This window comes from Neltuma alba, unplaced genomic scaffold (assembly GCF_004799145.2).
Source record: "Neltuma alba isolate B1F8T4 unplaced genomic scaffold, ASM479914v2 tig00004906_pilon, whole genome shotgun sequence".
NCBI lineage: Eukaryota > Viridiplantae > Streptophyta > Magnoliopsida > Fabales > Fabaceae > Neltuma > Neltuma alba.
In genome coordinates this window covers 1-27,283 of record NW_021633903.1, presented here as the reverse complement: position 1 = coordinate 27,283, position 27,283 = coordinate 1, and the positions used below count along the sequence as shown (strand labels likewise).

Below are 27,283 nucleotides of genomic sequence, written 5' to 3'. Positions count from 1 at the left end.
TCTCCTTACGCTTCCCACGCAGATACATTAACACACTTTGAGACCATTGGAGATAGTTGCTACCATTAAGTTTGTGAGCTACCCCCATAGCTTGAGGTTCAGTGGCTATTGTCAAGTCTGATTCTGCAGTGGAGTTTTTAGAAGGAGTAGCTTGAGTATTAGAAGATGTACCGGACATGAAGGCCCTTGGAATATTGCGAACAGATCCAAACAATGGTGGAAATTCTGGGTCATCCATTTTCTGGGTCTCTGGAAGGCACTGGAGATCTCTGGCGGCGGCGCGTGGGCTTCACGCGCTGAACAGTGACAGGGGCGTGGCGGCGCGTGGGCTTCACGCGCAGAGCTTGTGACGGCGCGTGAGAGTCACGCGCAGCTCCGTTCGACGTCGGCTTCTGAGGACTGGCCGATCAAGGGACGCCGGTGAGGACTGGAGGGGTGGTGTCGTCCACGCAGCTCTCCTTGCACCAGGTTGAGGACGCCCACCCTCTCTCTCTCTCTCCCCGCGCTGTCTCTCTCTCTCTGGCTCACAGCAGATTCTTACGGAGCTTTTCTGGGTTCAGACCGAACCCAGTGCTCTGATACCATATTGTTTGAGGAGTTTGTAAATTCACTCATATATTATTTCATATGATCCCGGTACAATATATAGAGTCCGGATGGAAATATGCAATCCGGTTACAATCAATAATAATAATGCAAAGAGATTACAATCAATCAGTAATAATGTAATATCACAAGAAATCAGGAACTTATTCTAGGTAATTTATAGAGTAAATCAAGGGAGAAGATAGGGGAGAAGATCACGGCTTCTAACAACCCAAGATTAATTGCACTACTGTCTTTGATTGAGGAAATATTACAGCTCGATAAACTCCCTCAAGTAGGAATTCAAGTTAATCAATTAGCTTTTGATCCCTCCTAACTAATCAAATATTCTTATTTGCCATATGAAATCTGTACAAATGGAGGTCGAATATATGCCCATAAAGGAGCAACATATCTGTAGCTAGTTTTGCCAGGATCATTCCCCCAAGAATGCTGTTAAGTGAAGGATTGAACTCCTAACTACATATTGACTGAGGTTTTGGATTTTTATACCATTTCAAGGACCACTCACCCAAAAACCTAAACTGTCAAGGGTCATAAAGCTATGATTAATTTCATTGATATATCTAAAAAACAAAATAAATATTTCATATCAAGTTGCATTTTTCTGCTTTGTCCTTGTTTGATTGCAATATAGTTGTAGACCTAAAGATTATATTAATGTTTATTCCCTTGTCTATTGCCAATCATTTATTATGTGGTCCTGTCTTTTGCCTATTATAATTTGATGCTTATCATTTTTATGAAGCTAGGACATTAAGTATCAATATCTTTGGAACTGCAAAGATTATATTAAGGGGGTACGCAAATATCAGTCATTGTGTTTTAATCATGAATGTGCAGGAATTAAGGGTTTCCTTAGTTTGCTTTTAAATCTTTATATTTATAGGCATCACGCATTATACTTGCAACTGATGGAGATCTACCTGGTCAAGCCTTAGCTGAAGAACTTGCTCGTCGTATTGGGAAAGAAAGGTTCACTTGAGTTTCTCCTGAATTTTCTGCATATATCAATTGTACTGATCCATAAGTGAAATCCAAGCTGTTACACTTCCTATATGTGGACCTTAACATTTTGCTTTCAATTAAGCATATTGATAATTTTTTGTTTTGTTTGCCATTTTTATTGTACAGTTTTTTCGCATTTTTTTTTGGGTTTTGTTGTCATAATTTTTTTGTTGCCACTTTATCTTTAGCCCTTTAATAGATAATTACTTTTTGCTGCATGTGTGACTTCCTTGTTTTGAAGGTTTCGCAACTATTTTGTGTTGAAGTGGGCTGTCATCACTAGGCCCAAATAAGAATTAACCCTAGTTTATTGTCACAACTTTCAAGCTAGAATCACTATCCTAATTAGTTTTTATCCTCCGTAATTTTAGGGATCCTAGGATTATTATTTGCTATTTTATTTATCTAATTATTATTGAGGACGATTTGTCCTAATTTTGTGCGATCTCTCCTCCCCTCTATGTACACTGTTTCTCATCATGAATAAACACACATTCAGCGCACCATACTTACATGGTATCCGAGCACCCCCCCTGTCTTTCAAAGATGCGCTGACTCCTAAGCCAAGAGCTTAACATGCCGACGGTGAAAAAGATGAGTCACCGTCGAATCTCAGGAGACTCCTTGAAGATGTCTGACAGCAAAGGGAGTAGGGCAATCGGTATGGTGAATGACTCGCTCTCTGGACTTATTATAACCCATCATTTGAATGGGAATAATGATCTTCAGTGGTCTCGAAACATTCTTATGTTTGTTTGCAAGAGGACGAAGGAGAAATACCTCACATGGGATCCTAAACCATCAAAACTAGGTGATGCACAATACGAGACGTGGTGTGTGGAGAATAATACCGTGATGACCTGGTTGGTTCACTCCATAAACCCATAAATTAGCGAAAACTATCTGCTTGTAAGTTTTGCATGCGATATTTAGGTATTGCTCGACACACTTACTCTGTGAAAGATAATACCGCAGCAATTCTTCAGGTCAAGCGATTACTCTGTAATCTCTCACAAGGGGGAAGTCTGTTACATTACACTACAACATCCTTGTGAGGCTTTGGCAGCAGATTGATCTCTATAAGGTCCACAAATGGACATGTCATGTCGATGAACTCTACTACAAGCAAGTAATTGATAGAGATAGATGTTATGGATTTTTACTTAGGCTTAATGATACTTTTGAAGATATCAGGGGGCGTATCATGGGCATCAAGCCTTTTCCTTCTGTGAAAGATATTTTTAATTTAATCAAGAATGAGGAGAGCTGGAAAGCCCTTGTCCAGCATTTGTCCCCAATCACTTCTCCACCAATAATCATGAGCTCTGTGATGGTGACTTGTAACAATCAAGGGGGAGATCATAGGGGGAAGAAGTCTCTAAAGTGTGATCATTACAGCAAGAATGGCAACACTCGTGACACTTGTTGGAAAATTCATGAAAAGCCAGCTTATTTGAAGTAGTGTCCGTGAGGAGAAAGCAAAGGGTATTTGATTGGTAGTTTTGTCTCTCAAGAAGATAGTCTTGATCTTGAAGAACTTGTGTTATTGCGTCGTGTTTTAGATAAGTATTCTCATGATAAACGAAGTGATCAATCCACTCCCTCAATAACCTTAGCTCACGCAGGTACATCATTATTTACAGCATTGAGTGCTATTATTGGATGTAGAAATATTTGGGCGGTTGGTTCTTGGGCAACAGACCACATCACTGGATGTAGGGAATTGTTTTTTGAATTCACCACATATTTTGAACACACATGGGTTCAGGGTTCCAGCACTATGGTCTTATTTGAAAAAATTGTTCTGGAAAATGCACTGTATGTGCCTGACATAAAGTGTAATCTGCTATCAGTAAAACTTCTAGCCCATAGAATAAATTGCCTGGTTATATTTGATCAGTTTCGTTGTGATTTTCCGGACATAGCCTAGGGAAAGGTGATTGGCAAAGCTAGAGAAAGCAATGGGCTCTACTATTTCGAAGGCATGCACGCAAGTAAAGGCTATGCAACGGCTTCTGCAATTCTTTCTGAACCTGTTTCACCTATGACTCATGAAGAAATTTTGTTATGGCATTCTAGATTAGGTCACCTTAGCTTTGATTATATGAAAATTTTGTTCCCAACTTCAATAAATAAAAGAACTTCTCAATTTTATTGTGATACTTGCCATGTAGCCAAACAAGTACATCATTCCTACACTCCAATTCCCTACATGCCATCCTAACCTTTTCCCCTCATTCATAGTGATGTTTGGGGATCTTCGGGGATTGAAACTAATTCTAAGGCTAGGTGGTTTGTTACATTCATGGACAATCACACACGTCTCACCTAGCTGTTCTTAATGAAAAATAAATCTGAAGTGTGTTCACTCTTTAAGGTCTTTTATGTCTTTGTTCAAACTCAATTTAATGCTTCCATTAAGGTTTTTCGAAGTGACAATGGGAAGGAGTACTTGAACTCTCCTTTTCAAACCTTTCTTGCTGAAAAAGGGGTTCGTCATCAAACATCTTGTGCATATACATCTTAACAAAATAGAGTGGTTGAACATAAAAATCACCACCTTTTGGAAGTGGCTTGTGCTCTTTTACTGGGTCAAAATGTGCCTAATAATTTTTAGGGTGATGTTGTCCTCATAGCTACTTATCTTATAGATCGATCGCCCTCCAAAGTTTTGAAGTTTCAAACTCCTCGTAAAAAATTTTTAGAATGTTTTCCTAGTTCTTATCTAATCAACTCCCTTCCAAGTCAAGTCGTTGGGTGCACAACTTTATTGTTCAATGAGGAAGGTGGAAAATTGGATTCTAGGTCTGTCAAATGTGTTTTTCTAGGGTATTCCCCCACACAAAAAGGGTACAAGTGTTACTCTCCTCTCATTAAAAGAGTCTATATTACTATGAATGTCAAATTTGTTGAAACACTTCCTTTTTATTCCAAATCATCCATTCAAGGGGAAAGTGTTAGTGAATGGCTTATTTTCCATAGTGATCACTCTGGTTAGCATGAGAATTCTATCAATGAAAACCGAACATCCCTAGATATTGTCCTATCCTTTGATCTTGAACTAGCTGAAACTAACTCTCTTGAATTGCATGCAGCACCTGAGACTTGTCCAAACTCAGCTGAACCACAAACAGAAGCTGAAAATAGAGATACCTTTTGTTGTGATGGGCCGAAAAGCCCATTTAGCTTTATGTTTTAATTTTAGATTCTTCATTATCTTGTTAATCTCCAGTTCCTAAGGTCCCGGTAAATATCCGTAGGAATTATCATGATGTTATCTCCTATTATCCGATTTGATTTCTTGTATTCGATCGCCCAAAGCCTAGGATCAGTTCCTATAAATGTACACAAGATTCCGATGAATAAAGTAAGTTTTCCAGGTTAAACTCTTACACCTTTGTACCTATTACACTTGTTGAACCCATTGACAAACCATATGGAGTTGACAATAGGGAGGAATAGACTGAACAAACAGCAACTAGAGAAGATCCCATTACTATTCCAAGGCAGAGTCATGATACTCAACCCGAGACTATTCTTGAGGATCTGCAATGGCCTATCTCTTTAAGAAAAGGGGAAAAGAAGTTGTATGTGAAACCCAATTGGCAGGTACGTTTTGTATGAAAAGCTTAATTCCCAATTTAAAGCTTTTGTCACTACTATTGATAATGAGGAGATTCCCAAAACCTTTGAAGAAGCTGTATTGCACCCTAACTGGAATTCTACTATTGAGGAAGAGTTGAGGGCTCTAGCTAAGAATAGAACTTGAGAAATTGCTGACTTGCCTCATGGGAAATTTATTGTAAGAAGTAAGTGGGTGTTTACTAAGAAATACAATCTTGATGGGAGTATATATAAGTATAAAGCAAGATTAGTTGCAGGGGGTTTTACTCAGACCTATGGGATTGATTATCAAAAGACATTTGCGCCTGTTACCAAATTTAATACCATAAACGTGCTTCTTTCTATTGTAGCTAATTTAGACTGGCCCTTGCACCAGTTGGATGTCAAAAATGCGTTCTTAAGTGGAGACTTGGAAGAGTAAGTGTATATGGAGGTACCTCTGGGACTATTGGGTCCAAAGAATGAGAACAAAGTGTGTAGATTGCATAAATATCTATACGGTCTGAAATAATCTCCCAGGGCCTGGTTTGAAAGATTCACATGTGCTATACAAGGGTTTGGCTATAAACAATGCCTTGTTGATCACACACTATTTTTTGAGTATCGAGTTAACAAAGTAATAGTGTTAACAGGCAATGATCCGGAAAAAATCAGGAAGCTCAAAGGACTACTGGCCACTGAATTTGAGGTAAAAGACCTTGGCAGCCTAAGATACTTTCTTGGGTTAGAAATTGCTAGATCATCGAAGAGCATCAATGAATTGTAGGGGAAATACTCTAGATCTACTTGAAGAGATAGAAATGCTTGGAGCCAGGCCTGCAGAAACTCCAATGGAGCTTAATTGCAACTTGGAAGTCACCCCTGATGGAAAGTCTGTAAACAAGGAGAGATACCAGGGGTTGGAAGGGAAATCAATCTACTTATCCCACACGAGGCCAGATATATTGATCGCCCTGTCATGTAAGCTCTCAACCTAGGTTGTCTCTCGCTATGAGGAGTTTCTTTAAAATTTTGAAAACTTTTTTAATTAAGAAAAACATGATGTAGAGAAAGAAGTAGAAGGAAAGAAAATTGACTGATTTTTTTAGGAAAATAAATTAAGAAAAATAAAAGGGAACTAATAATAATTAAAAGAAAGCAAAAGGAATAAAGACTTTTTCAGAATGATGTACTTCCCGAGGATGTTGATGGGTGGTTATCACGGTTCAAAAGGATGAGGAGTTTGTATAGAAACAATTATTAAGTCAAAAAAAAAAACCCTATATAACATCTAAGTTGTGATTAATTAATTAATAATTATAGCTAGAGAGTTAGAATATAATCATCTTACAATTAATCATTTAAAAACTGCCTAGCTTGTGAATTCAATTAAACAATTATATCTTGTTCCTTGAAGAGTTATCTATTAAAACCCTAGAGCATGAACTACTTATGCAAATGAAAATAGAAATCTATAAAGATCAACATCATAGAATCATGAAGAAATTGAAAATATATTCATTAAAAGTTTCAAAATATAATTGTTCAACTGAAACCCAAATCAAATATCAGTTCACAAAAGAAATCAAAATCCTAATTTAGAAAATTCATAAAAGCAACGTATTAGTGGATTGGAATATGAAAATTAACAAACTCCCTAATATAAACAGAAACTCAAGTCATGTCATTTTGTCCTCATGAACAAAGAGGACTAGCCACATATGGCTAGATGACACCATAGTGATAAAAAGAAAATAATAAAAAGAAGACAGTTAAACAACCAGACACAAGAGGAAGCCAAGTGTATGCTTGTACTTATATAGTGTAGATGGCTTCGTTGCTTCTTCAAGGCTCCTTTGATCTCCTTTTATAGCTCTTCAATCTGTCCTAGTTGGATGAGGAAACCCTTGAGACTTCTAGCTTGATTTTTTATCTTCTTTTATCTTATAATCTTAATGGAACTTTGAACTTGAATGGTCTTAATTTGGTGTGATCTTCATGACAACTAAAGTAAAAGAGCTTTTGAATTTAAATGATATTGAAAAAAAGGATAATATTTCAAACTTAAATAAAGATATGGTGGTAGGATGAACTGGGGTTTTGGGTTTAGAAAGAGGATAAAGATGATAATATAGATATTTGGAAAGTTAAATGGATAATGGATAAATGAATAAAATATTCATTCGAATTTAAAATTCGATAAGGGAATTATCCAGAAGCGAAATTAATTATTCAAGCTCTTTAATTTATAGTAAAAGATGAGATATTGTGGCTAGATAATTTTCAATTAGATAATTGGGAAATTCTCTTTTAATGCCAAGTGGCTACCACAAATGTAGTTTCTATGGGTTTTATGTTTTGCTTGACAGAATATTTCCGGAAATCAAAGCAAAGATACCTTTCAAAAGGAAAATTATGAAAATATAATAAAAAATATACTTTTAGGCAATTAATTTATATAATTTTTTTAATTCAAAATATGAGTATTTTCTGCATTTTAAACCCTTTAAACATTCTAAAATCCCTTAATTATATATAAAAATATATTATAAAATAGGAATGCACTGGGGGTTGTTAGTCAGTTTGGAAGCAATCTAGAAAAAGAACACATGGAAGTGGTATATCGTGTTCTTAAATACCTTAAGAAAACTCCTGGCAAGGGTCTTTTCTTCTCAAAAGGGAACCAGTATAATATAGAAATTTATACTGATGGGAACAAAAGAACACTTGACACAGGAAGTGATACAAGCATTGAAGTATACAAAGATGAAGATTGGGCAGGTGCCATTAGTGATTGACGCTCAACCATTGGATATTGGACTTTTGTCTGGGAAAATTTAGTAACTTGTAGTAGTAAGAAACAGTCAGTTGTGTCGAGAAGCTCAGCTGAATCTGAATATAGAGCTTCAGTTCTTGGAATTTGTGAAGGAATATGGGCTGTTTGATTACTAAAGGAACTGCATGTGGAGGCAACAACACCAATTAAGATGTGGTGTGATAGTATGGTTGCATTAAAGATTGCAAACAATCCTGTTCAACATGATCTTATGAAACATGTTGAGATTGATAAGCATTTCATCATAGAGAAGATTGAAGCTAAAGAAATTGATCTAGCCTATATTCCCTCAGGAAAATAGGTGGCCGATGTGATGACCAAGCCTCTTGTTAAGAGCAAGTTAAATGAACTCACTAGCAAGCTGGGAATGCTTAATATCTATTCTCCAGCTTGAGGGGGAGTGTTGGAAGTGGGTTGTCATCACTAGGCCAAATAAGAATTAACCCTAGTTTATTGTCACAACGGTCAAGATAGAATCACTATCCTAATTGGTTTTTATCCTCCGTAATTTTAGGGATCCTAGGATTATTATTTCTTGTTGTATTTACCTGATTATTATTGAGGGAGATCTACCCTGATTCTGTGCGATCTCTACTCCCCTATATGCACACTGTTTCATCATGAATAAACACACATTCAGCGCACCATACTTACATTTTGGAACTTTTGGCTTGTATTGCCTTCTGCCGTTTTGTCTTTATATGGGAGATCTCTAGAGGTTGCAAATAGAGATAGGATAATTGGGGAAAGTTTCTTCAGATGTTGTTATGGAGAGGCTATGAGCAACGATCGAGCTGAATAGGGGATTTGTTTTGACCTTTGGGCCTAAGGAAATGTGTTATAGGATTAGGGAATTCAATGTATACTGTTATTATCCTGGTAATTAATTACGCAATTTTTCTTGAAATTTGAAGTACTCCGGCCCTTTTTATTAAAAACACCTGACTAAATCATGTGGATGAAAAAGTTAGTTAAAATCAGTTAAAAACAATAAATATGTAAAAAATTGTAAGTTTTTCCCCCTCAAATACACCCTTATTTATTTATTGTTTTTTTTTTTTTGGGGGGGGGGGGAAGGAGTATAAGGGAGAGAATAAGGAATAATTAAAATAAAGAGAATGGTGTTTCAGGAAATGAGATGATTAAGAAACTAATGGGGGAAAAATAGGAAGCTAACCAAGAAAATTTGAGACATCCTGCAAATGTTTCTTATAAATAGGGACCGGGTAGAGATAGTGGTTGTTTCTTATAAAAAGGGATGGAGGGAGTACCATTTTTGGATTATTTTGTTGTGGAAGAATTCTAGGATCTCCGAAGTAGTTTGTCTTTAAATTTTATTATGGGGTGGTGGTCTTCTCATGGCTTTTCTTTATTGCTTTGCATGGACTCATCCTCTAACTTTGCCTTTTTCTGTTCACAATACTTCTTTCGGTCCTTATCATGAGGCTTTCCAGCACGTTTCATGATTTAACATGTTTGATCTAAAGGATTAATTCTTTTCACCTGTTATCTTTAACTGATTATAAAATTTCCCTTCTGGTTAACCAGACTTCTCTAACTGATTACTTTTGTTGATGGTAATTTTGATATTTCATAAGAAATGCCCAATTTTAACTAACTTCTTTTATTCCTGTAAAGTTGTTATGAGGTGCTTATAATGAGGACTGGAGGGAGTATAACTTTTTGTTATCCAAAAAAAAAAAAAAAATCTGATATAAAAGAAGGATAATCTTTCGTTATGTAAATGGATAGTTATAAGAGTATTTAATAACCATGCGTAAAGCTAAGGTCATTTTACAAGAAAAAGGGAAAAGGAGTTAGTTAATAAACCAGAATGGGAAATAGAGTGAGGGACTAGCCGTTATAGTCACTTGTGCCTATAAAGAGATGAAAACCCCTATCTTGTAACAAAGATTATGATGTAAATAAAATGATTGCGGTATCCAGTTCTAGCCCATTTTGATTCTTCTCTGTCTCTCTTCTTTGTTCCTCTCACTTTACCCTCTCCACCTCTCTTTCTCTCTCCTATCAGAATTACAATTGCATGACATCTTTCCATTTTCTTTTGTGCTAGCAGATGCTGGCGGGTCAAGTGGCCAAGGAAATCTGGGTCGGTTAATTTCAAAGATGCAAATGAGGTCAGTTGTCAGCATGTTTCATAGGTCTTCACCACATGCACTCATCAATTAAAAGATATGTAAATGGATGCTTCTTCAAGTTTTCTGCAGACAAATCTAGTGCTGAAAATGCAAAAAAGCACATATATTCATATCCTGTCAGATTTTGGATGTTTTCCTTATGAAAGCAGCATATTTTTGTAGGATCTCTTTTGGTTTGGTTTAATGTTGTTTCTGTTTTTATTTTTCCTTTATTTTCATTCAGTTTTGTATTTTCAGATTAAACTTGAATCAGATTTTTGTATCTTTGATAGATTTTTCCATTAATATAAACATGGCAAAAGTATGGTTTCATTTATTTTATCCATGCATACCATGTTTTTATCACTGGAAAACTATAAACTCGTCATTTTACTGAGAAACATACAACAAAGCTCCTTGGAGAATGCATGCTTTTATGCATCTATTCTAATTAAGCGGTTAATATTCGGAGAGCTTAAGGAGCGGAAATCAATATATGGGGACTGAGTGAATAATTAGGTTTCTCAATGTGAGGCTATCCCTAAGCTTTAATGCTGAATTCTGTAAATGCTTATTGACTGCACACCATACATGTATCTGAGCAGCTGTACGCACATGGCTCTACAACAATAGAATATATACCCTCCCTGCTGGGAACATGACAATGTGAACAATATGAATGACATAATATAAACTATATCAACTCCCCCTTGTGAAACTAGAGGTTGTGTAGCAGACTGCTAGTTTGTCCTTTAGATGCATGAGACCGTGTTTTAATGAATATATGGGCTGTCAGGCTAAGAAACATATTCAGTGAGTATTTTTGTCTAGCTCCCTGTTCCACACATCTTTTTTTTTTTTTGGTTTTTGTGGGCAAAGCCCTGCTCTACACATAATGCACATCTAATTCAATGTGGTTAGTCCTTGCGTGCATTGGATTTGCAGCAAGAGCTGTAGCACTAAAAATGTTGCCCCATAGCACCATATCGTGGATGATTGATTCAAACACAGGCCAATTTTACCAAAATGAAGACCACAACCAGGGTAATTTTTCAGCCAAATGTGCGGAATTGTGATATTTTGATCCTGTGCTAGACTGAGCCACAATCTTTAGATTCTTGAATGACCAAGCCATTACTATGACATTCGAGAAATCTCTATATCCTCCAATTCTTTTCCTGTCATCAAGGCATGCAACCCCATCCTCATCAGAGAAGCCACATAAAATAAGATTCACACTAGGAGATTACTAAATAAATTCGTTCTGATGACTAATAAATGAGTGACAAGCTCTTCCATGGCAAATTTGAGGCAAAATTTCAGTCTAATGATAATACTAGGAGATTATTAAATAAATGCTAGGATACATTTTACTAAAAAGGATTGAATCCCTGACCTTGTGCCTATTTCCTTGGATCAGCTATTACCTAATTATTCAATTCAACTACTAATAATATCTATAATATCTAATGCTAATAAAGTTAGAGATGAAATTAAACCTTGAATTTCTGCATGATGTTCTGTTCTCCTGTGGCTATATGTATAGTAAATATACTGAATAATGCATAGAACAGAAATGGATTATTCTTTCACTATTTGTCTGTCTTGTCTTTTCATGATCTAACCAGAAGAAATTGTCAAGATCGAGATTTAACTACTTGTCGCATCCATTCTTCTCAATCCAAACATAGGACAAAACTGAAACTATGCTTTGCACGAGTTACTGCATTTCACAAAGCTTTGTTTACGCACTCATACACTCTGATCTACATATATTATCTGGATCTAGCTAACTTGTCACGAAGAGCCATTTGAAGTTGTTTGTCTGTAATTTGCTCAATGATCAATGTACCAACCTTATATTTAATGATTTATTCACAGGTTCTCATGTATTTAGGTGCTGATGCACTGAGGGAAACAATTGAGAATGCAGAATTATATCCAATACGTGGATTGTTTAACTTCAGGGACTTCTTTGATGAGATTGATGCATATTATCATCGAACCTTAGGTTACGAATTTGGTATCTCAACAGGGTGGAGTAATCTTGATGATTTATACAATGTAATGGGAATTTATTGCGTTTCTCTATCATTGTTATGGCTTTAATTTTTTAGATTGATAAATCTGACTTGCCAACTATTTATTGAATAAAATACACGACAAATAGTCTCTTACTAATTGTAGGTTGTCCCATATGGTGTGAATGAAATGATTACTGAGCTAAATTGTTTTAAATGTACATTCAGTTTGTTGGCAGAGAAGTTTGCATTTAGGTTTCCAGGTATTAAAAAAAGTAATTTAAACAAAAATCATGATATGGTAAGCAAAAGAAGCTTAAATTTAATTACAAAAAACAATGGAAACTCATGGGTTTCTAGCCATTTTTTAAGTTTGAAGAATTTACAATATGAACAGAAACTATGCTCAAATGTTTGTAATCCTCATAACGAAATTCTTCATGACTAACCCATTGCTTCCCTATATTTTGCATTTGCATATGACATTGCTTTTATGCCCTTGACATTTCCTTGGTTTGCCGCACAGCCTGCACTGCTCTTGTTTCTTGCCATCTGGTGTAATAAAAGAAACAAATATTTTATGATTTTCAATAGTCATGATGTTGTATAGTGTATAATTTATTGGGCAGTTAATCATAAGATACATCTTTAACAAGTACTTTGAAGACTCAACACAATCTTGGATGCATGTAAAAGGAATTAAGTCAAGTATTACAAATGTCAGATTGCTAAAATAGTGGTCGTGGTTCCAGATCTGAAATTGCATGAAGCACATTAGGCATCACTGTTTTATGCTTAGTTATTTGGTCTAATTTTAAGATATTTTTTTAATAAAGATAATGGTTATCAATTGAAAGTAGGTAAATAATGATAAAACCCTTTCTATTGAGTGGTGATGGATGCTTCTGTTTTGCTGTATTTCTGTATTATTTTTATCAGGTTGTGCCAGGGGAGTTAACTATCGTAACAGGGGTCCCCAATTCAGGGAAGAGTGAGTGGATTGATGCTCTTTTGTGTAATCTCAATCAAATTGCTGGTTGGAAATTTGCACTTTGCTCTATGGAGAACAGGGTGAGCTAGTTCATGCTTGACTTTCGCATTGCTTTGAAGCATAAACACTTCCATGAAGTTGTGTTAGTATCTCTGGCACATCTCAGACACTAGCATTATACACAATTTGACACTACAGTATATGGGTACTTCTGATTCTGATTAAGTTGGGTCATCAGGCATTCCAGTGTTGATGCTTCCTGTTTAATCTTCTTGTAAGCACATTAAGAATTTTATGCAGAAACTTCCATCTAGAAGGAAAAATGTTTACTCTTTCAAGGTCTGTGTTGGATGTCAAGAAAGGATTCCTCTCAGTTTCTCTGAAATTGATAGCATCGATTTCAAAGATAGATAGACATAGAGTGATATCAACAGAGGAGATATTCATTTGACAAAAAATGAGAATAGGTGCAGTAGCATATATTCCCTTCTACCTAGACACGTTATTAGTCTTATCCTCTCTCCTCTAACTGTAAAGGCAATACTCACCTTTATCATAAAGCCCCCCATATACTACCTCCCTACCCGGCTTTGGGGGGGGGGGGGATCCTTGTTCCCAAGGATAGTATTAGCTTGATGGTGCTATGCGGGATGGTGTCCTCTTGCATTCGAGGCATACAAGTGGTGTTGGCTAGTGTTGAAGGAGCAAAAGTTAATGACAAGAGTCAAGGTGTAAGTTTGCCCTGAAAGTTTTCACTCAGGGGCTCTCGGTATCTAGAATTTTTTATTTTGGGGCAAATTTGCGTTGAAAGTTTAAAATCGTAGTAATATTGTCCCTTGCCGTTGGAAATATTATTGGTCAATGTCATTAACGGTCAGCATTAGTTTTTTGATGGTAAGGGACAATATTGCTATAATTTTAAATTTCTATAGCACTTTTGCTCTCAAATAAAACTTTCAAATGCCCAAAGCATTTGAGTGAAAACTTTCAGGGCGAACTTGCACTTTAACCCTAATGACAAAGCAATGTGCATCTGCACACTTGCTTTTGATGGAAAGATTAAGTGCCACCTCCACCGGTATATCATTCTCAAAGTAGTTCATCAAATTTCTTCTTATATTCAGCGATGCACCCCCCTTGTTGAAGCTTTTTGATAGTAACTGGGATTCTGTTTCACATCTAGGAACTCAGCCTCCATTTGCTTGAAATAGTCTTCCTAACTAATATCCTGAAATGATTGATGCCTCGTAAGTGTCTGAGGTCATTGCAAAGCATGACCTTCCAGATGAATACTCAATTGGCATCAAAATTTGTGGTAGTGACACCTGTCCTTGAAAATCAGAACCATTCCCACACTATGCACAGCTTTGTTAAGTGTAAATGGAGTAAGATGAGGAGGTATGGGGATTCTGCAGTTCGTGGAAGGACCTAAATGAAGGAATGCGAGGAGAGTTATTAATGTTAGAAACCTTTTTTGCCAGAACCAGGTCACTTACCATAACTCAGTGAAGATAGCTTAATAGAAATATTGTGCGTAAATCTCTCAAGACGAGAAGTAGCTTGTTTTAGGTTAGTAATATCTTGAGTATCTTAATCTATGCAAGTGTTCATTGTTTCTAGCATACCACCTTGAAGCTCCAAATAGTGCCCTTATTTGCTGATGTGTTCATTCAATGGAGTGTCTGAAGCCATAGGCTGGAGAGAGGCTCTTATACCTTATGATATGAACAAAGGAAAATCGATATCTATTTGACAAAAAAGAAGGGCAGGTACAATGGCATACATTCCCTTCTACCTAGGCACGTCATTAGTCTCATTCTCTCCTATAATTGTAAAGGCAATACTTACCTTTTTACTATAGTCTATTAACATAAAGACCGTTACTAGATATTATATATCATAGAGGATATGGGGTCGTTACATTGTGGCATCTCAATTCAGGTCGGAGTTTTCATTGCTTCCAGTAATATTTTTGGGTGATAAATGTGTGGTAATTTTGCTACTGCCTTGTGTATTTCACATGTACTCAAATGATTATTATGGAGTGTGAAAGATAGGTAGAAGATCATTTATGTATGCTCCCCTCATTTTTTTCTTGTACATGATACGGATAAGTACTTTGTTAGGTGGCTACAGGTATGTATGGTCTTCTCAATTGGGATGCCATGTTTGCAATCATTAGCTTCCACATAATTTGTTAAAAGTTGATGTCTTGTATGTAAGCCAGCTTTCTTGGTATACATCAAAATATTACTTCGATAAATCAATAACAATAGGAAAGTGCTATTTAGCCACGATATGGAAAACATGACAAGTTGCATACTGGCACAAGCAAATGCCATCAGACTTTTGTCAAACTAGACAAACTTATTCAATTTTTTCTTTCCTTGGAAGTAGTCAAACTAGGGTTCAAAGCAAATGATATCTAGGTGTTAATACTGTGCTGAGAAGACAGGGAGACTGTTAAGTTTGGGAGAAAGTAAGACTTGAAAATGTTGCACACATCAAAATTTTGCTCATAAACCTTCATCATATGGATATTATGATCACCTAACATTTCTACCATTTAATGTGGTCTCTTGGAATGAAAACTATTTGTGCAATTGAAATTCTGTCTTCAATACTCTTTCCTGAATAGTGTTGTTAGCATCTATCATGTAATCTGTAATATGGATTTAACTATAATACTTTCTGTCATTTATTGTATAGGTTGCACATCAACATTGATTAGGTTTTAATTAGCTTTTATTAGACTTTATTAGCCTCTACTCTCTTGTCTATTTCAAGGTGTATATATTGAGATGTAATGTATCATTCAGAAATGAGAAAAGAATTATTTTTCTATTCTTTTCACATCGTATTAGAGCATTAGGCTCAAAATCCAGACACTTAGGGTTTATGGGTTACGGATCATAGAGCTCTTGTCTAGTACCTTAGGCCATTTGTGTGCACGGTGGTGGAGACATTATGGAGTCTCACTGCCAAGGATTACTGGGAACAGTAGCCCATGTGGACCCCACGTGCCACCACATCTGCGGTACCAGTAAGCTTGTAGCAGCGCATGGAGGTGCATGGATGGGCAAGACCGTCGGCGATCACTTCTATCGATGGTGGCGACCAATTTTTGACCAAGCCCAGCCATTTGTCACGATTGGCAACACTCCCGTGATGCGTTATGGTTATATGTTGTATGATGCATACGTGCTACATGTTGTACTATGACTTTTTTGGTGCTATGGATTTTTCTTCATGTCTTTTGTCTGTCACCACTTCTGATTAATGCTATAGGAGTGACATTATAGATACTACCAAGCAACTTGTCTAATAAGGTTAGGCCAGGCCTTAACATTGTTAAATGGCAAAGAGGGGAACCTTTCTCTAGGCATTAAAGATGTCATGTGACACAATGGATGGAATGTTGATTCGGGAGCATCCGATCACATGACTTGGTGTCATAAGCTGTTTACTACCTACACTCTATGCACAGGGAACATCAAAATAAAGATTGTAGATGGTTCCTTAGTGTCGGATGCTAGCAAAAGGAGTATTCGTACTTCATAGTTTTGGAATGTCTTACATGTTCTTAAACTTGATTGCATTCTCATTTTGGTTATTGTTCTGCTAAATTCCTCGCATCTCATTGTTTTTTTTCAGGATCTATTCTCTACTGTGACAATTAGAAGTGCCAAAGAGTATGAGGGTTTGTACTATTTCAAGGTCAGCCAAGTGGGTAATTCACTGTCACTCATAGCAAGTCATTCCACATCCACTTCAAAAATTGATGATTTTATGTTATGGCACAAGAGGATAGGTCATCCTAACTTCCAGTACCTTCAACAGTTGTTCCCTAATCCGTGTCCTAACTATGATATCGGTACCACCTATTGTGAGGTTTGTGAACTTACAAAACATCACTAATCCTCCTATACTAAAGTGACGTATAGTCGTATATTCCTACCAATCCTTTCATAACCATACACAATGACTTGTGGGGACCATCTCGAGTTGCCAACTGCACCCATAAGAAGTGGTTCATTACCTTCATCAATGATCATACCCGTGTTTGTGTTTGTTGGGTGTACCTGTGAAAAGACAGATATGATATTTCATCTGTGTTTCCAGAGTTATATTCCATGATTAGAAACCAATTCATTTCCAGTATCCAAGTCCTCCATACTGACAATAGCACTGAATACTTTAACCATTCTATGAGCACATGTCTTCAAGACCATGGCATCATCCACTAAAGTGCATGTGCTCATACACCCCAATAAAATGAGATAGCTGAAAGAAAGAATAGATGTATTCTAGAGGTTGCCCAGGCCTTCATGTTCATTTGTAATGTTCCAAAATATTATTGGCGAGATGCCGTCCTTATTGCCACACACCTTATAGGAAGAGTGCCAAGCGGTTTACTGTCCTTTGAGACACCTCTCTAGAAACTCCAAAGTATCTATCCTACCTCCCACATTGAGACCAACACTTTCCTTTTCGCGTTTTTGGCTGCACAATATTTGTTCACCTGCATCAAGACTGCAAACTTGAGCCTTGTGCTTTCAAATGTATCTCTCTAGGTTACTCATTAGCTCCAAAGGGCTACAAGTTTTTTGACCCTGCCTCTAAATGAATATTCGTGAGCCTTGATGTTTGTTTTCTTGGGGATACACTGTTTTACCCTAAGTCATCATTTCAGGGGGAGAATATGGGTGAACTTCAGTCTTAGGAAAGTATAGAGCCTGACAACAACCTTGCTTCGGATACACCAACAATTGAACCACTTGAACTCACTCTTGTCACTCTCGATCCTCTATCACCATTGTTTGACCCATCATCAGGACCCGGGTCCTTGTCTCTTTCTCCTGCCCCCTCTCTTATGCCAGAAATTGAAGAACTTCAGTTTTGGGGAAGTATAGAGCCTAGCAAAAACCCTACTTCAAATACACCACCAATTGATCCATAAGTTGAACCAATTGAACTCACTCCTGTTACTCTCGCTCTTTATCACCGTGTTTGACCTATCGCCAGGACCCGATTCCTCCTCTCTTCCTCTTGTCCCTTTTCTTGTGCCAAAAATAGAGGAAAATTTAAAAATAAGGGTAGATGTAGGAGGACCACAATAGGGAGAGTGATCAACCTACTCATGAAGGAAGAAATCAGAAAATAGTAAGCAACTTATGCTCGAGGCACCAAGAGAGTTAGAACTAGGGGTGGCTCCTAAAGTTTGAGTGACAGAAGAATCAAACTCTATTGCACCCAATGCGGAGTCTTCAAAGGAACATGATATTTCAGTAAGGGAATCCACTGATCTTGATCTTCCTATTTCTCTGAGGAAGCAACCTCGTTCTTGTACTCACCATCATATAGAAAGATTTGTATCTTACAAGGCTCTTGCTCCAAGATTTCATGCTTTCGCTACTAATCTTGACAAGATATAAATTCCTAGCAACATCAATGAAGCCGTTGAAGCACCAGAATGAAGGAAGGCTGCTATGAAAGAAATAAGAGCTTTTGAGAGAAATAATATCTGGGAGGTTGTTGATTTACCATGAGGAAAGAAGCCTGTGGGATGCAAATGAGTCTTTATACCAAAGTATAAGGTTGACGGCTTCTTGGACAAATACAAGGCTTGACAGTGGCCAAAGGGTTTACTCAAACCTATGGCATAGATTATATTGAAACATTTGTGCCCATTGCAAAACTCAATGCAGTCAGAGTCCTACTATCATTAGTTGCAAACCTTGACGGATCACTTCACCAACTAGATATCAAAAATGTGTTCTTCAACTGTGACTTAAAAGAAGTCTGTATGACCCTACCTCGTGGTTTTGAATACAAGGGAAAAAGTAGCACAGTTTACAAGTTAAAGAGATCTCTTTATGGGTTGAAGTAGTCTCCCAGAGCTTGGTTCGACAGATTCTCAAAAGTGCTAAGAAAAGAGCACTATTTGCATGGGCAATCTAATCACACTCTTTGTTAAACACAATAAAGGAAGAAGGGCCATGCTGCTTGTCTATGTGGATGATATGGTCTTAATCAAAGATGATAGTGAGGAAATAGAAAGATTGAAGAAAGTCTTAGCCTCCAAATTTGAAGTGAAAGATTTGGGGCAAATGTGTTATTTCCTCGGCATGGAAGTTGCTAGGTCAAGAAAGGGAATATGCATCTCACAGAGAAAATATATCCTGGATCTCTTGACAGAGACCAGATTGCTCGGTTGCAAGCTAGTTGATGCTCCCATTATCATATAGAATAAGAAGGGAGAAGATAGCAACAATGATGATGAAGAAGGGGAGGAGAAGGAGGAGGAAGAAGAGGGAACCCTTCTTGATAAGGAGAGATATTAGAGTCTAGTGGGAAAATTAATATTCTTGTCACATACAAGGCCAGACATTGCCTTTGCAGTAAGCTTTGTGAGCCAGCACATGCATTCACCAAATGAGACCTGCCTACGAGTTGTTTATAGAATTTTGAATAACTTAAAAGGTACACCAAGAAAGGGCCTATTTTTCAAAAGAGGCGAACAACCTAATGTAGGAATATATACTTATGCCACTTATGGGGATGTTTTTGAGGGTAGAAGATCCACATCCTTGTATTGCATCTTTGTATGAGGCAACCTAGTAACTTGGAGGAGTAAAAAACAGAATGTGGTGTCCAAGAGTGTAGCAGAAGCCGAGTTTAGAGCCATAGCACATGGAATTTGTGAGGGGCTGTGGATGCAGAAACTCCTTAATGATCTACAAGTTGAGGCGGAGTTGCCTACCAAGCTCTATTTTGATAGCAAGGCGGCCATGAGAATGTCACACAATCCCGTCCAGCATGATAGAACAAAACATGTTGAGATAGATAGGCACTTCATCAAAGAGAAGATTGAAAATGGAATTGCGCGCCTGATCTATGTTCTGTCAAAGAATCAAGTTGCTAATGTCCTTACCAAAGGACTACCAAGTCGACGAATGTATATGCGAGTTGGACATGATTAATATCTATGATCCAAACTCGAGGAGGATTGTTGGAATATTCTGTCATTTACTGTATAGATTGCATATCGGCATTGATTAGGTTTTAATTAGTTTTTATTAGACTTTATTAGCCTTTACTCTCGTCTCTTTCAAGGTGCATATATTGAGATGTAATGTATTGTTCAGAAATGAGAAAAGAATTATTTTTCCACTTCTTTCCATGCTTTCCTAACCATTACCTCTCACATTTTCTGTGGCCATTTGTTGACGTTCAAATTTTTAATTGACTGATCTACAGGTTAGGGAGCATGCACGGAAACTTTTAGAAAAGCACTTAAAGAAACCTTTCTTTGATGCACGGTGAGCTGTGTGTTGTTATTTGTGCTTTTGCTTATATCTTGGGTTGTCTTTATCAAGGTTGGGTTTATTATTGTTCATGTAATGTGGGCCATTGAGCCACCATCATTGCTTATGATGAGTGATGCTTTCACTAGGGTGATACTTGATAGTAAACATCCACTTACGTACAGGGGAACTTCCCCTTTTGGCAAGTCAACAAGTTTCTAGTGTAGTTTCTGTCATGGGCATTCATCTCATCTTTAGTGGCTCTACTCCATTTGCACCTTTCCATAGCTTCTTTAATATTCATTTGAATTTGCTCACATGAAATATTAGCTTCGAAATCCAATAACCAAAAGACAACTTGTCATTTGAGATGTACTCACATTAAGAGTGTTTAATGCACGACCTCACCTCTTTCTTGTGAGTATAGGAAAATCTAATTCATCATGATTTCTGTTTAGACAGACTGCTCAAGAAGTGCAGTAGGCTCTATCCAAATCCAAGTCTAAACAGTGATAACTTTATCCTAAATAGGATAACTCAATTGTAATGAAAATAGAATATTTAAGCTAATCTCAAACATTGAGGAAAGTTACTAAAAATAACCAAAGAAAACAAATTGTCCTTAAATGAAGAAATCAGAATACCTGAAATAAAATCAAAATAATTTCCGACAATTTTAAACAACTTTTCAATCTAGTGGGATAAGGCTTGCTAAAGTATAATGGCATCGTGTAATCTTTGTAGTCGACCCCAGATAAGGCTTGTACAAAAATCTTCAATTTGCATTCACGAGTTAATTCCAACAATCTAAGCAGAATTTTGTTAGTATAATAAAATAGTTATGAACTGTTAATCAATTGTCCATGCATATACTTGGGAAGGTAAGCCGTAGCAACAATCTATTGGAAAAGTAACCTACAAGTGATTCAGATAATCAACTTTTAAAAAATAAAGCCTTGATAGCAAATAGAACCTAGAACTACTACAACCTTCAAAGAAGCTTTGAAAGTGATCTTGAGCCATCCAGAATTGAAGCAAAGGTATATTGAAAGAGAAGCCATGAACACTGGTTCATTTACACAAATTGCCAGTCCCCTATATTATATTAACTCTAGACTAGATATATTCACAAAGGATGATCTTTTTTTTTTTTTTTTTTGGGGCAAAACAAAGGATAACCCTTCAAGAGGATCATAATTACTAAGGATATAGGATAACTAAACCTAAAAGGTTCGTTGATAATGATAAAATACCATACTGTGGAGTAATGATAAATGAATTGTCCAAACATTAATCTTTTAACATTCCCTCTTAAATTGCAAGAAACTTTTATTATCCTACAATGACTGGTTGTTTTTTAAATACTCTTTTCCCCATAAAACTAAGGCCAATGTTTAATGTATATGATGTCAAGATTCTTTTAACTTGTCAAAGATGGGCCATTGCATCAATTTCTGGAAGTGGTACATAGAGTTCAAGTTGGCTCAAATGACTAATAACATGTTAAGAAAATAGGTCAAATCTAGATAGATGAGGAATGGAGTAATCGAAATATATTTTTGAAATACTCAATCGTGATGTCTGTTGTACTGATCCGTAAGCTTCTTTACTAATATCTAATGATGCACCTTCTCTGTTGGTGCAAGAGTATTACTTCCCTTGACTTGCAAGACTTTCCTTAATATGAAATACCTATAAGCAGCCTGCTACCCAAGCCAATGGCTTTGCTATGAAGCTTTCTTTGCAATCTCTATAGCCTATTATGGAAATGCTAAAAATTCTTCCACCTAATGCGTCGTCTGAGTATTTTGGAGTCCATCAATACATGTCCTTTTTAGTCACTATTGTATTTAAAATTTGATTTGGAAGGATACGAAGGATTAAACTTAGCTTCACATTTTTGCTAAAGTGATCAAATCAGCAATATTATCTGTTAATTCTCTTGCAACACCAACAATGTGTAGTATTATTCTCATGAATGTTTATAATCGCCTATCTTATGGTCTTTGTTGGGTGATAGTTATGGCGAATCTGTTGAACGTATGAGTATGGAGGAGTTTGAACATGGGAAGACCTGGTTAAGTGATACTTTTCAACTCATACGGTAAGTCTATTGGTGGCTTGGTTGCATTGCTCTTTCCCTCTAAAACTCCTACTCTCTCTCGTTTCAAGCTTAACTAGTTTTATAATTTGATATCTGGCTAATTGAGCCATTGTTATTTACTCAAGCATTAATAACAAGATAATTTGTTGTCTCTTTATCGCCTTCATCATTTCGTGAGACTCTGAAAAGATATGGATTATATTGTGATATATTTATTTTGAAACAAGATGAAGATATGGGTTATAACTGCTTTATCTAGCTGGTCTTGGTTGTTGGAGCATGTTGACAATGGGCCTATTCTTATTGGGCCTAACCCTTAGATAACCCTAATTTATCATTACTATTTATAGTCTCTTAATTAGGTTTATTTTTCTACCTTTTATTTAGGGATTTCAGATAGGATTATTTCCAGATTTAGTATGATTAGATTTGATGTATTATTTGAGAAAGATCCCATGCGATGCACACTCTGCACCTATATGTATCGGCTTCTATGGTGGAATAATATACAGTTTTAAGTGTCTAAAAAGCATCATGGTATCAGAGCTTTAGTGATGACCTTCAGAGACACAGTGCTCGGTTCGTCACGGGCCTTCACCGTCAGCAATGATTCTTCGCAGAATCTGTTGGCAAGTGTAGGAGGCTTACCAGCAACGACCGAAAAAGGAGGGAGCTCGCAGTCTGGGGTATTGCACACACCCAGGATGATCTCTGCCTCGACGCCTTCTCGCAGACGATGATCACATTGTTTGAATGGAAAAAACTATCTTCAATGGTCCAGAAACATCCTAATGTTCATACGAGGACGCAACAAGGAGCATTATCTAACATGGGACCCAAAGCCACCAAAACCTGAGGACTCGAGGTATGCTACGTGGTGTGCAGAAGATAATATGGTCATGACCTGGTTGATCCACTCTATGAATACCGAGATCAGTGAGAACTATCTCCTGGCCAACTTTGCTCGGGAAATATGGGAGTTAGCCAAACGTACCTTTTTTGCCAAAGACAATACCGCAGCACTCCTCCAGGTGAAACGGATGCTACGGTCTCTTACGCAGGGGGAGAAAATGGTGACCCAATACTTCAGTGCGCTAATAAAGCTGTGGCAACAGCTTGACCTGTATGAGATCTATCATTGGGTCTGCCAATCTGACGGGCTGAATTTCAGGAAAATAGTGGAGAAAGAACGGTGCTTTGATTTCCTTCTTGGCCTTAATGTCACATTTGAAGATGTCAGGGGCTGTATAATGGGCATGCAACCACTCCCTTCTCTTGAAGATGTCTTCAACATGGTCAGGTATGAGGAAGCCGTAAGGAGCTTATTTATATTACCTTCGGTTCTAATGCTACTCCTTTCCTTCCTTCCTTTTCTCCCACACCAGCGAATGAAGGATCTGTTATGATTACCCGAGGTAACCAAGAGGGAGATCCAAAAGGGAAGAAGTCAAACTTGAGATGTAATCATTGTAACAAGAATGGGCACACTAGAGATACTTGCTGGAAAATGCACAGGAAACCAGCACACTTGAAGCAACGAACCATAGGGGATGGTAAAGGACTGCTCACAACAAATTCAGATAGTGGGTCTCAAACTATGGATGAACTTACGGTGCTTAGACAGATTCTGGACAAATATTCTGGTGAGAAAAAAGTGTGAAAAACCTACTCCTTCTGTGACCTTAGCCCATTCAGGTACCATTCTTCTTGCTGCACTTGGCACTATAACTGGGTCCAAAAATATCTGGATTGTTGATTTAGGCGCTACAGACCATATTACTGGTTTTCAAGAATTATTTTTTGAGTTTAAACCTCATTCTGATCATACTAGAGTACAGGTCACCAATAATACATATGCTAAGGTTAGAACTGTCGTTATTTTAGACAATATAGTACCGAAGGATGTTCTTTATGTTCCAGAGATACCTTGTAACTTATTGTTTGTCAAATGTGCAACCTATCACTTAAATTGCCTCATTACTTTTAACAAGTTTTACTGTAATTTTCAGGACCTAACTTTGGGGAGGATGATTGGCAAAGCTAAGGAACATAATGGGCTATACTATCTTGAAGGAACCACTACAATCAAGAGATTTGTGGCTGCACCTATTTTTAAGTCTCCTAGTTTATCTTCTATGTCATAAGAAGATTTTTATGCTATGGCACTTTAGACTTGGACATCTTAGTTTTGATTACATGAAGCATTTGTTTCCAAAATCTATGAATAAAATTAAATCAGTTTTATTGTGAAACCTATCAACTTGCCAAACAGACCCGAGCTCCTTACCCCTCGCATACTTACACACCTACACAACCCTTTACTCTCATCCATAGTGATGTTTGGGGTCCATCTCGGGTTGCTTCACATACTAAGGCCAGATGTTTGTGACTTTTATAGATGATCATACTCGCTTAACATGGCTTTTCTTGATGAAAGATAAATCTGAAGCGTTTTCCATTTTTAAAAATTTCTATACGTTTGTCATAAACCAATTCCAAACTTCAATAAAAATTTTTCGCAGTGATAATGGTAAGGAGTTTGTTAATTCTCAATTCATAACCTTTTTTGCTGAAAATGGAATCCACCATCAAACATCCTATGCACACACGCCCCAACAAACTGGGGTAGCCGAACGCAAAAACAGACACCTTCTGGAAGTAACTCGAGCTCTCTTGCTTGGACACAATGTACCAAACTCTTTTTGGGGGGATGCTGTTTCTCACAGTAGCTTATCTGATTAATCGCATGCCATCCAGACCCTTAAAATTTCAGACCCCAATTCAAAAATTTTTGGAAACCTACCGTACTCTTACCTTGTTCACTCACTTCCCACACGTGTTTTTGGGTGTACCGTATTTGTGTTCACTGATGCCAATGGGAAACTAGATAGTAGATCTATTAAGTGCATATTCTTAGGTTATTCCCCTACTCAAAAAGGGTACAAGTGTTATTCCCCTACCACAAAGCGAATATATATCACTATGAATGTCAAATTTTTTGAAAACCTACCTTTTATCCCAGATTGCCCATTCAGGGGGAGAGAGGTAGTGAATGGCCAATATGGACTGAATCTGAACAGCAAACTGTTAATGGGACCCAAACATCACTAGATGTCACCTTTCTTGAGCCTAGTGCTATAATCACCGAACTCAACCTAGATACTCCCTGCCTGCACCTAAAACACCTACTCCAGCCATTGAAACCGCCTCAGAAATTCCTGAAACCCAAATAGACACCTCTCCTAGGCCTACATCTTCCATTCCCAATCATACCGAATCACCCACGGAGCCAGACACTAGTGAGACACAGGAATGCCATATGGAACAGCCAGCCACCAGGGAGAATCCCGTTAATGTTCCAAGGCCAAGTCATGAATCCCCACCTGAGGTGAGTCCTGAAGATCTACAGTGGCCCATAGCTCTCAGAAAAGGAAGAAGGACCTGTACACGACACCCAATAAGCAGGTACGTTTGGCCTTTGTTGTGAATGTAGACAAGGCAGAAATCCCACAGACATTTCATGAGGCAATAACTGATCACAACTGGAAACTAGCAATAGAAGAAGAATTGAGGGCCTTGGTTAAAAATGGAACTTGGGACATTGTTGACTTACCCCGGGGAAAGTCTGTTGTTGGAAGTAAGTGGGTGTTCACTAAGAAATACAATCCAGGTGGGAGTACTAGTAAGTACAAAGCTTGATTGGTTGCAAAGGGGTTCACTCAAACATATGGTATAGATTACCAAGAGACATTTGCACCTGTGGCTAAATTCAACACAATAAATGTTTTACTCTCCCTTGCTGCAAACTTGGATTGGCCGTTGCATCAATTAGATATAAAAAATGTCTTTCTAAATGGTGACCTTCAAGAATAAGTATACATGGAAATTCCTCTGGGCTTAGAAAAACAGGGAATGACAAGAAAGTGTGCAGGTTATGTAAATCACTGTATGGGCTCAAACAATCACCAAGAGCATGGTTTGGAAGATTTATGTGTTCAGTCACAGGATTCGGTTATAAACAATGCCAAACAGATCATACGTTGTTTGTTAAGCGCACTAATCACAAGATAACCGTGTTAATTGCCTATGTGGATGACATTGTTGTAACAGGCAATGATGATGAAGAGATTGCTGCATTAAAAAGAAACTAGCGTCAGAATTTGAGGTCAAGGACCTTGGAAGCCTAAGGTACTTCTTAGGCTTGGAAGTCGCTAGATCAGAAAGGGGCATTAGTGTGTTTCAAAGGAAATACACACTAGATCTTCTCAAGGAAACTGGTATGATAGGTGCAAAACCAGCCGAAACCCCAATGGAACAAAATTGCAAACTAGAGGTAAAACCAGACGGAAAGGTTGTGAATAAAGAGAGGTACTAGAGTTAGTTGGCAAATTGATATACCTATCCCACATGAGGCCAGACATATCATTTGCAGTGGAGTTGTAAGCCATTTGCAAGTCATCCTCAAAAGGAGCATATGGAAGCGTTGAACGAATTCTTAGGTATCTCAAGAAAACTCTAGGCAAGGGTCTCTTCTTCTCTAAGGGAGATAAAAAAGGGGTGAGGGGGTTGAATATATACAGATGCAAACAAAAGGGCACTGACTAGAAGAAGACAGAAACCATAGAGGTCTATACTGATATAGATTGGGCAGGGGCAGTCAACGATAGAC

General features: G+C 37.4%; 1 protein-coding gene across 1 annotated transcript in view; it reads left to right on the top strand.

Moving 5' to 3' along the window:
• LOC114746118 (twinkle homolog protein, chloroplastic/mitochondrial) overlaps positions 1-22,640 on the top strand; it is a 32,805-nt gene extending 10,165 nt beyond the window's left edge. Inside the window, exons 9-15 of the mRNA XM_028934307.1 lie at positions 1,359-1,406; positions 1,496-1,581; positions 10,131-10,191; positions 12,073-12,255; positions 13,152-13,283; positions 20,464-20,525; positions 22,531-22,640. Coding sequence (XP_028790140.1) covers positions 1,359-1,406; positions 1,496-1,581; positions 10,131-10,191; positions 12,073-12,255; positions 13,152-13,283; positions 20,464-20,525; positions 22,531-22,618 — 660 coding nt within the window. The 3' untranslated portion in view covers positions 22,619-22,640. The remainder of the gene's footprint in view (positions 1-1,358; positions 1,407-1,495; positions 1,582-10,130; positions 10,192-12,072; positions 12,256-13,151; positions 13,284-20,463; positions 20,526-22,530) is intronic.
• The last annotated feature ends 4,643 nt before the right edge of the window (positions 22,641-27,283 follow it).